This window comes from Pelobates fuscus, chromosome 1, assembly GCF_036172605.1.
Source record: "Pelobates fuscus isolate aPelFus1 chromosome 1, aPelFus1.pri, whole genome shotgun sequence".
In the NCBI taxonomy this organism is placed as follows: Eukaryota; Metazoa; Chordata; class Amphibia; order Anura; family Pelobatidae; genus Pelobates; species Pelobates fuscus.
This window is the reverse complement of record NC_086317.1, coordinates 264,791,428-264,806,548: the sequence shown is the minus strand read 5'-3', so window position 1 is coordinate 264,806,548 and position 15,121 is coordinate 264,791,428. Positions and strand designations below refer to the sequence as shown.

The 15,121-nt window shown below is 37.2% G+C and overlaps 1 protein-coding gene across 2 annotated transcripts in view; it reads left to right on the top strand.

The window, feature by feature from the left end:
* Positions 1 to 15,121, top strand: part of VPS53 (VPS53 subunit of GARP complex) — a 166,080-nt gene that overhangs the window by 30,321 nt on the left and 120,638 nt on the right. For both annotated transcript variants that reach the window (XR_010090947.1, XM_063457083.1), the window contains exon 5: positions 13,190 to 13,276. Coding sequence is in view for 1 of the 2 variants with exons in the window: in XM_063457083.1 (XP_063313153.1) it covers positions 13,190 to 13,276 (87 nt within the window). In the remaining variant the exon portion in view is untranslated. The remainder of the gene's footprint in view (positions 1 to 13,189; positions 13,277 to 15,121) is intronic.

Here is a 15,121-nt window from a genome sequence, read left to right as displayed (position 1 = left end):
ACTAACATAGTTTCACTGACCCATATATGCTTACTGTCAGATACACAGTGATCACTGACACAATCTCTGATGCCCACATACACTAGTATATACATAGATGCACATATAGTGACCCATACAACCACACTGACTTTCAATCATCAATGCACATACTCTGTGACACAGTGGCACACATGATGACCCATACTGACACATTGACCAATGCAACCACACCAACACACAATCACCATTGCCCACATGCACTCACTAACACACAATGGCACACACTCACATACACTCATTAACACATACTGACACATGTGCATACATACAGTGACCCATACAAACATATTGACACATACACACACAGACCAATAGAAACACACTGACAGACACAATGACTAATGCAAACAATGACACACACAGGGACTAAAACAATGGCACACATTGTGGGTATAGATGTCAAACTGAAACACACACAGGGATCAAAACAATCATACTGACAAAACAGTGACCCATACACACACTGACACACACATAGTTACACCCATTCAATTGTTGCCAAAGTCTTAACAGTCCCTAGCCTGCTGCCTGTGCTGATGGAATATAACTTCTTATGTATCCCGGGAACCTTCAGCTCTCTGCATTGTGAGGAGTGACTGTCCACATTTGCCCCAGTGGAACAAATAATAAATATGTTATTTGCCTGTCCATTCCTACTCCAAATATTGAGCCACGCTGTATAATCAATTTTATTTTATTTCTTTCCTTTTAATTAACCTGGAGTCACAGGAGCATTCATCGGATCCCACGTACCCAAGGGGCTGATCCTCCCTGGGCGAGATAGCTTAGAGTGGGGCTCATACCACTCTACATTTGTGAGTTGCATTCTTAAAGAGACAGTTTATTTTAGTTTAAATTTTAATAATTGTATTGCACTAGGAGTGCTTTCTCTGTTCCCTCCCCCCTACTTTTGTCTCCTTAAACTACAGATATCAACTGTACAGTGTAACAGGCTATAAGTATATACACATATACCCCTGGGCTTGTAGACAACCTATAAGGGATCACACTTGCTTGCACTGTATCATCTGTTTGTAAATACTTCTCAACACTTGAGGGGTTCTGTACATATGTATACGCACCAGCACTTTTCTGTTTTGTGATTGTTTCTGTACCTTATTACCTGGGTATATTGTGGGTGCTGCAAACCTATTTATATTTTATCTGAATTTTTTGCGCCAACTTATCTACTGCACATTTTTTTTGGAAAAATATTATGTTCAATTAATTTTGTATCATGGGAAAAGTATGGAGATGACGTTTCCACAAAATGATCTCATTCAGAATTTTCGGCACCCAAATACAAATCAATTAAAGGCATTCAATATATTTGTATATATTCTAGATTTATGGATTGTTAAGTACAATACAATTGAGAACCAATGTAGAATATTCAGTCTTTCTCTCTCTCTACAAAGCCAGTATGAGGTTACAAGCTGAATAACTCTCTTCAAAGGACATATAGTTCTCAATTGTCTAAGCTTTACTTTCAAGGAGGTCCTTAACCTTGTAAAACTGCTAAATGCCAGAGCCAGATTGTAACAGCTGTCAGCATTCCATGGGGCTATTTAACACAAGGACAAATTATCATTTATTAAAGGAAGTAAAAACTTGAAATCATAATAGCATCTTATTCTCCATCTTGGTTGCAGAAGTTGTATTATTTTGCGATAGTTTTTTACTTGAGACATTAAATATATGATGTATTTACATCTATTTAATACATTTGTATGTAAGATTTTTCTTTTTGCTTATTACACAGGTACATTAACATCGGTACTGTAATTATTGGCATTTGAAGAGAAAATGTGGTTTACAGATCTAAATGTATTGCATTATCCAATAGTCCACTCTAGACCATTCCACTTAAGAGATTCAGTGGCTGGTGGTTTGTCAACTGACCTTAAATGGAGACTCCAGGAAATGTAAAGCTAAATGTAGTTGTTATGTTGCTAGTAACTAGAGTCCCATTGCACCCCACCAATCATTTTTAAAAATGTTAGAAAAAAACTTCCATATCTCCAGTGCCTAAGGCTGCCCAAGCACAAGGAAATTTCACTTCCCCACTCTCCTCCAAAGTTCTTTAACTGTTTGAAAAACTGTCAGATCTGTATATTATAACTGACAGAATTTAAGTCTCTCAATGTGGAAACTTTTTTTTTTTTATTATTTTTTTTTTGGTGGGGCTGTCAGTGTAATTTTGTGTACATTGACAGCTTTTTTTCAAAACCGATTAATTTCAAATTATTCAAGACTTTATGGTCCTTTTTCCAGACGTGGAAAGGAAAGATTGACTTGTGAATTTAATGCTGACTGTGCTCTAACTAGACTATAATTTACTAATGGCAACTGTTATTGTTATTCCAAGCTCTATGACCACTTCTGCTGCCAGAGATGTAACTCAACTTCCATCAGCAGCATTGGGGCTTTATTAGCCAGCACAGAACAAGAGTTCTGGGTGGCTAATGTCAATTCTGTGCATATTGGACATCTGATGCTTGCAACAGGAACCCAATGGTATCTCTGCTCTCCCTGATATCCGTACCCTTCCAGTGAGGTGGTAATGTCAGTGGAAGAGAATCGGTCAGAGGGAGAAGTTTGTCTCAGCACAGGAATTTAATTTTAATTGGGTGGGTCAGAGATATGGTTTCTCTATCCAACAACTGTTACAGATTGTGAAGCCTCGGCGTTGTAGCTGTGACCGTATGCACAGAATCACAGCTTACCAATACTTGTCAATGAGTAGTAGTACAGCTCATTGAGAAGGTTGGAAGGGAGGCCCACACAGAGACAAATAAAACCGCAAATTCTGAAAGCAACCATATCCAGATCTAGCCCAATGGGCTAGAACCTAACCTGCCAAACTATTTTAACCAACCCCAGCAGTGTGTATTTATGAATTCGGGAATTACGACTTTTCCTTAGTCCGTTTCCATAATCAAATATGTTGCACTGCTTATGTTCTTTCAATTATGCCATTCCAGATAGGGCATATGACAGTAGTGAAATAAATATATGGACAAATAGAACAGCAATTTCAGCAGAAGTCATATTCTGCCTCCTTTGCAGAATTCTGTGGTCACCTCCTCCCATGCTGCATTAATTGTGTGTGTTATGTCTCTAGCTTAGTGGCATAAAATAATACTTATGATATTGTGACATCTCTGGAAGAAGAACTTTTGGCAAAGGACCGAGCAGTACACTAGTACTTACATTCACTGATACTGCACACATCTCTACCCTTATTCCTCATTCAGCAGTCATATTCAGTCATAGTTACATAGTTACATAGTTACATAGCTGAAAAGAGACTTGCGTCCATCAAGTTCAGCCTTCCTCACATTTGTTTTTTTTTTTTTGCTGTTGATCCAAAAGAAGGCAAAAAAACCCAGTTTGAAGCACAATTTTGCAACAAGCTAGGAAAAAAAATCCTTCTTGACCCCAGAATGGCAGTCAGATTTATCCTTGGATCAAGCAGTTATTACCCTACATTGAAATATTATATCCTTGAATATTCTGTTTTTGCATGTATGCATCTAGTAGCTGTTTGAACATCTGTATGGACTCTGATAAAACCACTTCTTCAGGCAGAGAATTCCACATCCTTATTGTTCTTACAGTAAAAAAAACTTTCCTTTGCCTTAGACAAAATCTTCTTTCTTCCAGTCTAAACGCATGGCCTCATGTCCTATGTAAAGTCCGGTTTGTGAATAGATTTCCACACAATGGTTTGTATTGGCCCCGAATATATTTGTATAATGTTATCATATCCCCTCTCAGGCAACGTTTTTATAAACTAAATAGGTTTAAATTTGTTAACCTTTCTTCATAGCTGATATGTTCCATTCCTTTTATTAATTTTGTAGCCCGCCTCTGCACTTTTTCTAGTGCCATAATATCCTTCTTTAGAACAGGTGCCCAAAATTGCACAGCATATTCAAAATGTGGTCTTACCAGTGATTTATAAAGAGGCAAAATTATATTCTCGCCCCGAGAATGAATGCCCTTTTTCATGCATGACAATACCTTACTGGCCTTGGCCACTGCTGATTGACATTGCACATTGTTGCATAGTTTGTTGTCTATAACAATTCCCAAGTCCTTTTCGTGTGTTGTTATCCCTAATTCGCTTCCATTAAGGGAATACGTTGCTTGTGTATTCTTTACGCCGAAGTGCATAACTTTGCATTTTTCAACATTAAATTTCATCTGCCATTTGAGTGCCCAGTCCCCCAGTCTATCTAAATCCCTCTGCAGCAAAGTAATATCTTCCTCACATTGTATTATTTTACAAAGTTTTGTGTCATCTGCAAACACTGAAACATGACTTTCAATGCGGTCTTCAAGATCATTTATAAACATGTTAAATAGAAGGGGTCCCCTAACAGACCCCTGAAGGACACCACTTGCCACCTCTGTCCAGCTTGAAAATTTACCATTAAGGACAACTCTTTTTACTCTGTTTTTAAGCCAATGTTCTACCCAAGAACAAGCATTTTCATCTAGACCGATTTCCTTGAGTTTGAACACTAATCTATTGTGTGGAACTGTATCAAATGCCTTGGCAAAATCCAAATAGATCACATCCACTGCAAAACCCTGATCTATACTTCTACTTACTTCTTCGTAGAACGCAATCAAGTTAGTTTGACATGACCTGTGTTTCATAAAACCGTGCTGATATTTGCTGATAACCATGTTCTTCTCAAGGAATTCTTGAATATTATCCCTTAATAACCTTTCAAATATTTTACCAGCCACAGAAGTTAAGCTCACAGGTCTATAATTTGCAGGCAAGGATTTTGAACCCTTTTTGAATATAGGAACCACATCTGCCTTCCTCCAATCCTCCGGAACACTTCCTGAAAGAAAAGAATATTGAAAGATTAAAAACATTGGTTCACTTATTTCTACACTTAGTTCCTTAAGAACACGTGGATGGATACCGTCAGGCCCGGAAGCTTTGTTTATATTAACTTTCTTTAGTTGCTGCAGCACCTTGTCTTGAGTTAACCAATTACAATTATTCTGCGAGTTTTTAGTAGCAATAATTTGCACATCTATTGCTATGGGTTCTTCCTTAATATATACGGAGGAGAAATTGTTATTTAAAATTCCTGCCTTTTCCTGATCTTCATTAACTACATTTTTTTTAGAATTTATGTACTTAAAAATGCTTTGGGGTTGGTCTTGCTCTCTTTAGCTATCATTTTTTCATTTTGAAGTTTAGCAATTCTAATTGCCTTTTTGCACGCATATTTTGCTTCCTTATATCTTTTATTAGATGCATCTGATTTGTCCGATTTAAATGCCCTTTTCTCTTGTTTTACTTCTCTACTAAGCCACATTGGTTTTAATCTGTTTCTTTTATATTTATTTCCTAATGGTACATACTGAGAAATGTACCTTTCTAATATTTGTTGGAAGATGATCCATTTAGCCTCAGTGTTCTTTTCACTAAAGAGTTTATGCCAGTCAATATATTGTAAAGCTTCCCTTAACTTATTGAAATTGGCCTTTTTAAAATTATATGTTTTAGTATACCCCATGTGCTTTTGTTTTTTCGAGTTTATTTCAAAGGACACTATATTGTGATCACTATTTCCCAAGTGCTCACCTACTTGAATGTTGGTCAAAAGATCAACGTTGTTTGTTAAAACCAGGTCCAGACAAGCGTCCATTCTAGTTGGTGCTTGTACAAGTTGTGACATGGTGTAATTTAACAAGTTTAAAAACCTAATTCCCTTTGCTGAGCTACTAGTCCCTCTGTCCCAATTTATGTCCGGGTAGTTAAAATCTCCAATAATTAAAGTGTTACCCAGATTTGCAGCTTTCTCAATTTGCTCAACCAGCTGTTGTTCCTCGTCAATATTAACATTAGGTGGTTTATAACATATCCCAACCAATAGTTGGTTTCCCTTCTTTTCCCCCAAGCAGATATTTACCCATAAAGCTTCCACATTTTTCTCATCTCATTCCATTTGCTTAAGATTTGGTTTTAAATCATGGTTGACATACAAACATACCCCACCACCCTTCTTGTTTTTCCTATCCTTCCTAAATAACATGTACCCATTTAAGTTAACTGCCCAGTCATGTGTCTCATAATGTGTCTCATCCCACCATGTTTCAGTTATGCCTATTATATCATATTGTTTAGTGTATGCCTCTAGTTCCCCCATTTTGTTATTTAGGCTCCTTGCATTAGTCTAGTCATGTCTAGACCTTTCAATCCTTCTTAAATTTATATCCTACTCTTTGCCCTTTGACTTGACAATTGATGTGTCCCTATGTCTAATTGAACAGACATTTCTGCAAGCCTTTCTCTTTTCATGACTAAAATTAATGCGGAGGAAAAAATATGATCGATAACGAGGCAGACATTGGCCTGGCTGCTTAGGCATTAATTTTAGAGGTTGCAGTAGCCAAGGCTGTGTATTATTGCTGCTCCCCATCTGTCAGAGAGGTGAAGTGGATCTGTCCTTCAATTCCTGAGCATGTCAAAGAGATGTGATTCAGTATGTCTCTGTAGAGTGGATGGAATTTGCCTACCTCCACCTCCCAAACATGCCAAGCTAATCCAGGTTGGCTGATATCTGGCTGCACTGAAATGTACTCACCACTAACATTGTAAACAAACATTTGTTTAACTTGTGAAATTACGCATGGAATTGCCCCCATTATTACAGACATTACACAAATGTACTCATTATTTTAATTGTCCCACGAGTTGCATATACTGACATGGCACACATATAAGCACACATGCAATCACAAAGCTACATAAATGCATGTGGAATGCATAACATTTTGTACTTTGACATTTGTTCATAATAAATGTTCTAGGCCATTAGAGTCAGAAAAGTACCCTGTCTGTAATCTGAAAATATTTTGGCAAACTTGTATTAAGATTACTCTGTCTATATTTTAACTCACTGTGTTGATTTCAGTCATGGATAAAAATACTTCCGGAGTAAACGTAAGCAGATACTTTTAGAAGGACAAAACAGATGTCTCATTGCTGGATTCAGAAACGGCTTAGATTAGCTTTGTATTTTTAATAAAGCTGGCAAGTACCAAAAAAAAAAAATCTGTACAAAATAAGACAAAGGAAGTTAATGTGTAATTCAATATCCTTTTATTTCCTGCCGTTTTGTACTATTATCTGCCAAAGTCACTGATGCTCATTGGTAATTTGCTTGCTACATTTAAAAGATCATTATTTACATCCACACTGTATTCTCTATTGGGTATTTGGAGCAGCAGAGGTATGTGATATAATAAGATATGACTGCCGTTTTCTTGTTTTTTGAGCACTACACTATACTGTCTACATATACCTTTCATTTTGTGGGATCAGACTTGGCCGTGCAATTGTATCAGTTTACTAAGTAAGTGTTTATGGCACCCTTGAGTAACATAGTGTTGGCGTAGTCTGTTGAACAGCACACCATCTCCATTAAAAAAAAAAAAAAAAAAAGTATCAGATCTCTACTCACGTTTGCTCTTTTTTTGTTTTATATGCATTCTGTATGTATTGATTTTGAATAACTGACGTTTTAAAATGACTTGACTAGACAATCCCGAAAAATGTATCTCTATTTCTCCTTTGATAATTTTTTCCCATTTTCCTTCTTTGCCCTTTTCTCTTTACATACAGTAAAAAAAACAAAGAAAAAAGTTACCTGTGCACTTCCCAAATAACCTATGCATATTTAAAGGGACACTATAGTCACCAGTGCAACTACATATATTCCTGTTACGCTACTAGGGGTGATTTGGATTGGAACTCAACTGCAGCTTGTAAACTCCCTAATTACAATAGTGAAGAAATGGAGAATCCTTAAGTATCAATACTGTAGCTTTAAGAAAAGAGAGAATCTCTGGTAACTTGATTCAACCGAAGTTTTAATAAGTGTTAAACTTAAATGAATTGCATTTAGGCAATAATCCAATAAGAAGAAGGGCAAGTAATCAACAACACAAAGTTCATTATTAAGTATTTCTTCACAGATCCATTAAGTAACATTCTTTAAGTTCATGAGAATAATCTTCAATAGGAACAATAATCAAGTAGCTAAGAATATTTGCAAAGCAAGAACAGTTCATAGTGAATAAGCATGATGGGAGTTGTCCTTCATGAGATTAGTAACTTGTAGCAATGAAGGTTTGAGTAAGCAAGCATTAGTTCATTAATAAATGATTTTGTAGACCAATATCTGAAAGATATACTTAAGGTTAATATGGGTAGTCCTCCAATAGTTCAGAGATATGGTCCACTTGTAAAGTAGCAAAGTATCCGTTATCCAGTAATCCTTTATGGCATGCAGCATTCCTTGCATTTGCTCAAAGGCTGGAACGACTTGTCTGAGCTTGTGGAGAGGCAAGTCCGGTGGAAGTAGATCCCAGTAGCAGAGCCTGTGGAGCCCGCGGTCTCGAGGCAGCTCACACGTTAGCTCACACAATCAATCACCAAGCACCCTCCCTCTGGCCCAGTCTCCCTAAATACCATCAGAGCTGTGTCAGAGGGGGGCGGGGTCCGGCTCCTCACAGCTGAGTGCCGAACCTGGAAGTGTTACTCCATGACAATTCCTGACCCTATAGTGTTAACACGACCATCTAGCCCCCCTGAATAAAAGTATAGTAAAAATCTTACTGTACTCAAGCCAGAAGCTGTAAATCTGCATGCTGTTAGACTCCGGAAAAAACAGCAGTCTGCTGACATGTGATAGCCTGATCCAATCACAGTGCTTCCCCATAGGATTGGCTGAGACTGACAAGGAGGCAGATCAGGGGCAGAGCCAGCATGATTCAAACACAGCCCTGGCCAATCAGCATCTCCTCATAGAGATGGATTGAATCAATGAATCTCTATGAGGAAAGTTCATATTATGCCTCCATCAACTCAGAATTTCCTCTGGTTCACTCTGAGTGACTGCAACTGGAGGTGTTCCTAGCTTTCAATGTAAACACTGTATTTTCTCAGAAAATACAGTGTTTACATGAGAGAGGCTACAGGGAGCTATAGTTCTCACCTGAACAACCTCATTAAGCTGAAGTTGTTCAGGTGACTATAGTGTCCCTTTAAATACATGGAGATTATTTTGTAACTCCAATGGCCATAGGAGCAACTAAGTAACCTCCTTTTATTTAAATATGCATAGGGATTTGGATAGGTAACACAGCTATGTTACAATGCTGCGGCTAACCCCATGTGTTCCCTATTAAGGGTTTATAACAATTAGGTAGGGGCTTAGAAAAAATACCCTTCTCTGTCTCATTAAAGATTTCTTTGCCTGAAGGTCAAGGAAGCAAGGTGAAGTTGGTGTAGGACCCACCTAAGCGGTTTGCGTTGATGTGGCAGATGGGCTTGCTTCTAATGGCCATTGGGGTTACTAAATAACCTCCATGTATTTAAATATGCATAGGGATTTGGGAAGTGCGCAGGTAACTTTTTTTTTTTCTTTTGTTGCCATCATCAGTCACTTTCACCTTAAAAAACTTGTCCTCCGCTTTTGTACAGAAGATGCTAAGGAGCTTGTTCATGATCTTGTAATTTCTTGCATTTGATTGTTCTAATTCCCAGAAGCCGTACTGCCTAGCTGCAGTCTGTAATGAATGCTTCTGCCAGACTGACTTTTCTCTCCTGTTTTTGCATTTATACCTCGCCCCTTTGTCAATCCTTACATTGGCTTTTCTATCCGATAGGAGTTCATTTAAAATGTTAACCCTTACAGATAAAGCTGTAAACTGTAGCCTCTGCTATATTTCTTCACTGATCCATAGATATGCCTCTCCTAGGTCTCTCCACTCTGCAGGTGACCTTCTCTTGTCCACTACTTGTACCCTTACTGTACCTCGTACTTGCAGGACTTCTCGCGTGTGGCTCCTTTAGTTTGGAACAGCCTGTCTATCCTCATCAATCTCTCTCCTAGTCTTCAATCATTTAAGAAGTCCCTCAAAATCCATCTCTTCAGAAAAGCTTATGGCCTTCCAGAGTAACTTCTACTTCACAAACTCTTACACTCTCCTTAAGGACTCCACTCTCACATTCCAGTTCTGCTACTTTGCTACCTTGTCATTGGGTTGCTATCCCCCTCGATGACCTACCTATTGTGTTTTTATACCCCACCTCATCTAGACTGTAAGCTTGTTTGAACAGGGTCCTCATCAACCTATTGTTCCTGTAACATTTTGTAGTGGTTTCATTTATTGTTAAATGTCCCCTTTTATAATATTGTAAATCACTGCAGAATAAGCTGGTGTTATATAAATGCCAATAATAATAATAATAATAATAATAATAATAGTGGATTTCTACCAGACAGCCACTAGAGGTGCTTCCTGCTATTATTGGCTAGAATGGTTAGATTTTATAATTTCAGAAACCAATTTTAGAGATTCTTTTGTTCTTGTCTGGGAAATGAATTCTAGATAATTCTCAACCACTTCATATTACTAAGAAGTAAAAATAGGGAACAAAATATACTATTCATGTTTTCCTTAGATAACCCCTGAGTTATACCGTCTGTACAAAGAAACATGTATAACAAACCAAATGAGTGTACTTTAATTTATTTCTTTAAATACTTATTACTGATTTTTAAACTATGAGAAATCAGAGGTATTATTTAAAGTACCATAATTGTTCTGGCAGATAAGTTTAACATTTACCTCACAAGGATTCATATATCACTTGGAGTTAAAACTGTTATGACAAGATTAAGTGGAGAATAAAAAAAATAAATACATTTTATGTTAGTTGTGTATTTATGTGATACTGCTACATAGATGGAGATTGGTATATATATTGCCTGGTTCCCCAAAAAAATATTTTCCTGGTCATTTACATGTCCACTTATGTAAGGAACAAATTCAATGAGTAGATTTTGAAATGCTTCTAGATAGTCATTTCTAGTTACAGAAAAGAAAATACTAAATTTAACATAAAAAGTTAAAAAGCAAGAGCAGAAGTAGGCACGAGGGAAATGTCCTGCTCTGTGTTGTGGGTAGCACTTCTTTCAATGGGAGGCCAGTGATAAGCTGGACCATCATGTACCACTCTCAGCCTACCACCAGGTACACATGGGGTTAAATAATTTGAAAACAATTTAGAGGGAAACTATCATGTCTCTGGAATTTACACTATTGAATAAAACCTTGAAAATCGCATCACCTTTTTTATGTGATGCTCTATTTTTATTTTAATTTAGTAAATAACATCAAGATCTAGTTCAGACAAGGCAAAACAGGGGTATGTATTTTAAATGAAGAGGAGAAATAGCAACATTGATTTCTCCTCTTGTCTGTATGCTTTCTCTGTGATGGCTACCAGGTGGAATAAAGAGTTAAAACCCATTTTTTCCCCACTTATATCTTGACTCCTCCAGCGCCATGGTGATAGGGGAACCTAATGCACATGTGCGAAACCTAACAAGCAATATGTATTTCCTGTAGAAAAGGTTTAAACCAATGCTTTCTGATGGGGATTTTGAAGACTAGGCGTCCTCATGCAAACCGCGAGGAAATCAAATTTTGTCTCACAGAGTTAAACTTTGTGAGAAGCTTGGAAGCACCTCTGGGAGACAGCCACTAGAAATTGTCTTAACCTTGTTTCTTTAAAACTGCAATGTTATGGGGACAGGGGCACTTCACCCTCACCACTCCAATGAGATGAAGTGGTCTGGGTGCTTTATAGGGTCCCTATATTCTCATATGGTGAAATGGCTAACAGAACCTCCATACTCTATAATAACTATATTGAGATGAAGTTGTCATAGTACTTGAAGCCCTCTAATGTATCAGTCTTGGAGCCTAGATGCTATCCATGTAGACTGGCAAAAGCACGTACTACTGAATTAGAGAAACGGCAATGTTTACATTTGTGAGTATGTCTCTAGTGAATGTCAATCAATAGAAGCGCTTGCTCCAAGAATGCCATAATCCATGTCTGACATGATGACAACTACAAATGTAGAACATTTTCTTATAGAAAAGCATTGATGCATCTCTGTGGAGAACAATTGGATTGCCCAAGAGGAGGTTAAAATAACAGTTGGTTTTAAATATTTTAATGATGCTAATGAAATGTGAATTATCAATCAATATATTTTCCAGTTGCTAAATGCATTGGAACTATAGGAAAGGAAGTGTCCACTACTTCATTGGAGATATCTGGATTAGGGTCCACGGGGCCATAACTGGAGATGATGATAATAACTTATGTTGGATATCTGAAATACTGGAAATGAGCCCATGCAAGTAGTCTTTGATTAATCTCAAAATGCTTAAATGACCTCTGAATAATCCGGATATTTCTACGCTTAGAATAAACTCTCAAGCATTTCCTAAATTATTCCTGAGTTTTATTTATTTTATTTATTGCCAAAAAGCAATGAATTAAATACAAATAAAATGAAAGAAGTTCAAGAGACTATAACCAAAGCGAACAGAAGCATAAACAATTGTCTGAGGGTCAATTTCTGGCTTGTCCCATCATCCCCTCATAGGAAGCATAGTTGATATTGTTGCACTCCATGTGATATGGATGTAAGTACAACAGTTGATAATGGAGGTTGTGGTCTCCGAATGATTAGTGCATGTCTGAATATTAGTTTTGAAACAATTTTTTGAATTTTCACTGATATTTGCAATTTGGGGGCTTAATGCAGTTGTGTGAATACCACCAAAATGACCTTGGCAGTCTGAACATCTAACAACTAATCCAAATTGAAATCTATTTTGAAATGATAAAGTAATCATATTTTGTGAGAGTACCTTGTTTGTTTGAACAAGCTTTCAGTAGAGACGATTAAACTGTGCTCCTATTCGTGTTTCATAGTATGCAAGTACATGTTGTATATGTTGGTTTGGCAAGTACCATTGGCGCTGCAGTGTAGCGTGTTTATTATTGCAAATTATAGATAAAAAAGTGTTTAGAAAAGAGCAACTGTATATATAATGTTTATTTGAAATTTTATATACACACAAAGTTTATTTACACTCATACATTTTATGTGTAACAAAATGTAATGGTATTGTGCTCAGAATAAATACATTGTTAAGAATTTGCGTGTTGAATAATAAATACTGTCATCGTTATATAGAATTGATAAATTGCTAAGGCTTTTTTATTTTACACACATAGGCTCTGGAAGAAGCCCAGAAAGCCATACAGCAACTCTTTAGCAAGATCAAAGACATCAAGGATAAAGCCGAAAAATCAGAACAAATGGTATGTAGAATGAGGACTGTCCGTTTAACTTTAATGTGAATCAAGAGTCTTCTAATTTTTTTTTTTAAATTTAATCCTTAATGCCAGCATTTTTTACACCACAATCTATGATGTTTTACTGCTTAAGCAATGTTTACCTTTAAGCCATTTTTGCGGTGTACTAATAAAATTAAGTAAAAGCTCTGTTTTGCATTGGAACATGAAGCTAATAAGTATGTGCATTACTTTCCGATGTTTTTAAGTTAAATTCTGCTTTATGTGCCCGTGATTATATGGTTTTAGGAAATGCCAGTAAGGAGATTTTCTATAAGTGAATCTGTATGTACATATTCCCAATGATTTTTTATTTTTTTTGCCGCACCTAAAATATATAATATAATTAATTTGTGCTATAAAACTTCAAAATCCCTTTGCTTAATTTTGATATTTCATTTGTTTAGTAAATAACACCCTTATTATCCTTATGTTGGATTGCCATATTTAAGGATACCAAATTTGGGTGCTTTCTACTAAACACATACATATGTATATACAAATACACATAACCAGATGTACACGTATACACACAATCACAGACCTTTATACAGACATACACACGCACACATACTCAGTCACAAACACACACATTCAGATATACCTACACAATCAGACCTATACAGACAGATATACACACACAATCACAGATATACACACAGACCTATACACACAATCACAGACACACAATCACATACAGAAACCTTTGGTAATGAAGAGGTCCACCCAGCCTCCCTACCTTGCTCTAGGAGGGCTGGAGTGGAACCTCCCTAGTGGCCAGTGGTTACATAGAAACATAGAATGTGAAAGCAGGTAACAACCATTCGGATTATCTAGTCTGCCCAATTTTCTAAATACTTTCATTAATCCCTGGCCTTATTTTATAGCTAGGATAGCCTTATGTCTATCCCACGCATGCTTAAACTCCTTCACTGTGTTAACCTCTACCACTTCATCTGGAAGACTATTCCATGCATCCACTACTCTCTCAGTAAAGTAATACTTCCTTATATTATTTTTAAACCTTTGCCCCTCTAATTTAAGACTATATCCTCTTGTTGTGGTAGTTTTTCTTCTTTAAAAAATTGTCTCCTCCTTTACTGTGTTGATTTCCTTTATGTATTTAAATGTTTCTATCATATCCCCCATCTCGTCTTTCCTCCAAGCTATACATGTTAAGATATTTTAACCTTTCCTTGTAAGACCGTGTTTTCTGCAAAAGGGAATGATTCTACTTACCAGAACAAAAAAATAAGCTGTAGTTGCTACTGTGATGGGATCGCTGCTCTTCCTGCACCGGTCCCTCGCGTGTCCAGTAGGAATGCCAATGTTGGGATGAGATCATATCCCAGCTGTTGACTCACTGCAGGGCACGCGAGGGAACTGTGCAGGAAGAGCACAGTAAGTCATGGGCTCTCTGCCTCCCTCGCTGCCAAGATGGCAACTGGGTTGCATTACACGCCATAAACTCAATAAAAAACTAGATATTCTGCAGCCTTTTAACTTAACCCCTTAAGGACTGTGGGCGTGCTATGCCATCCTTGGGGACCCGTCTCTAAACGCCGGCGGGCAGCTTAGCACGTCCACGCCTTCCTATTCACTTACCTGCTTGCCGGCGATCGTCACTGCGAGTCCCCCTGCTGCTGATCTGGCCAGCAGGGGGTGTGCCTTGGATGACAGGTAGTCCCCTTGCTGCCTGAAATATAGTAAACAAAAGTTTAAAACTGTTTAAAATTAAATATATACTTAGATCATTCTATATATGATCTAAGTGTGTGTGTATATATATATATATATATATATATATATATA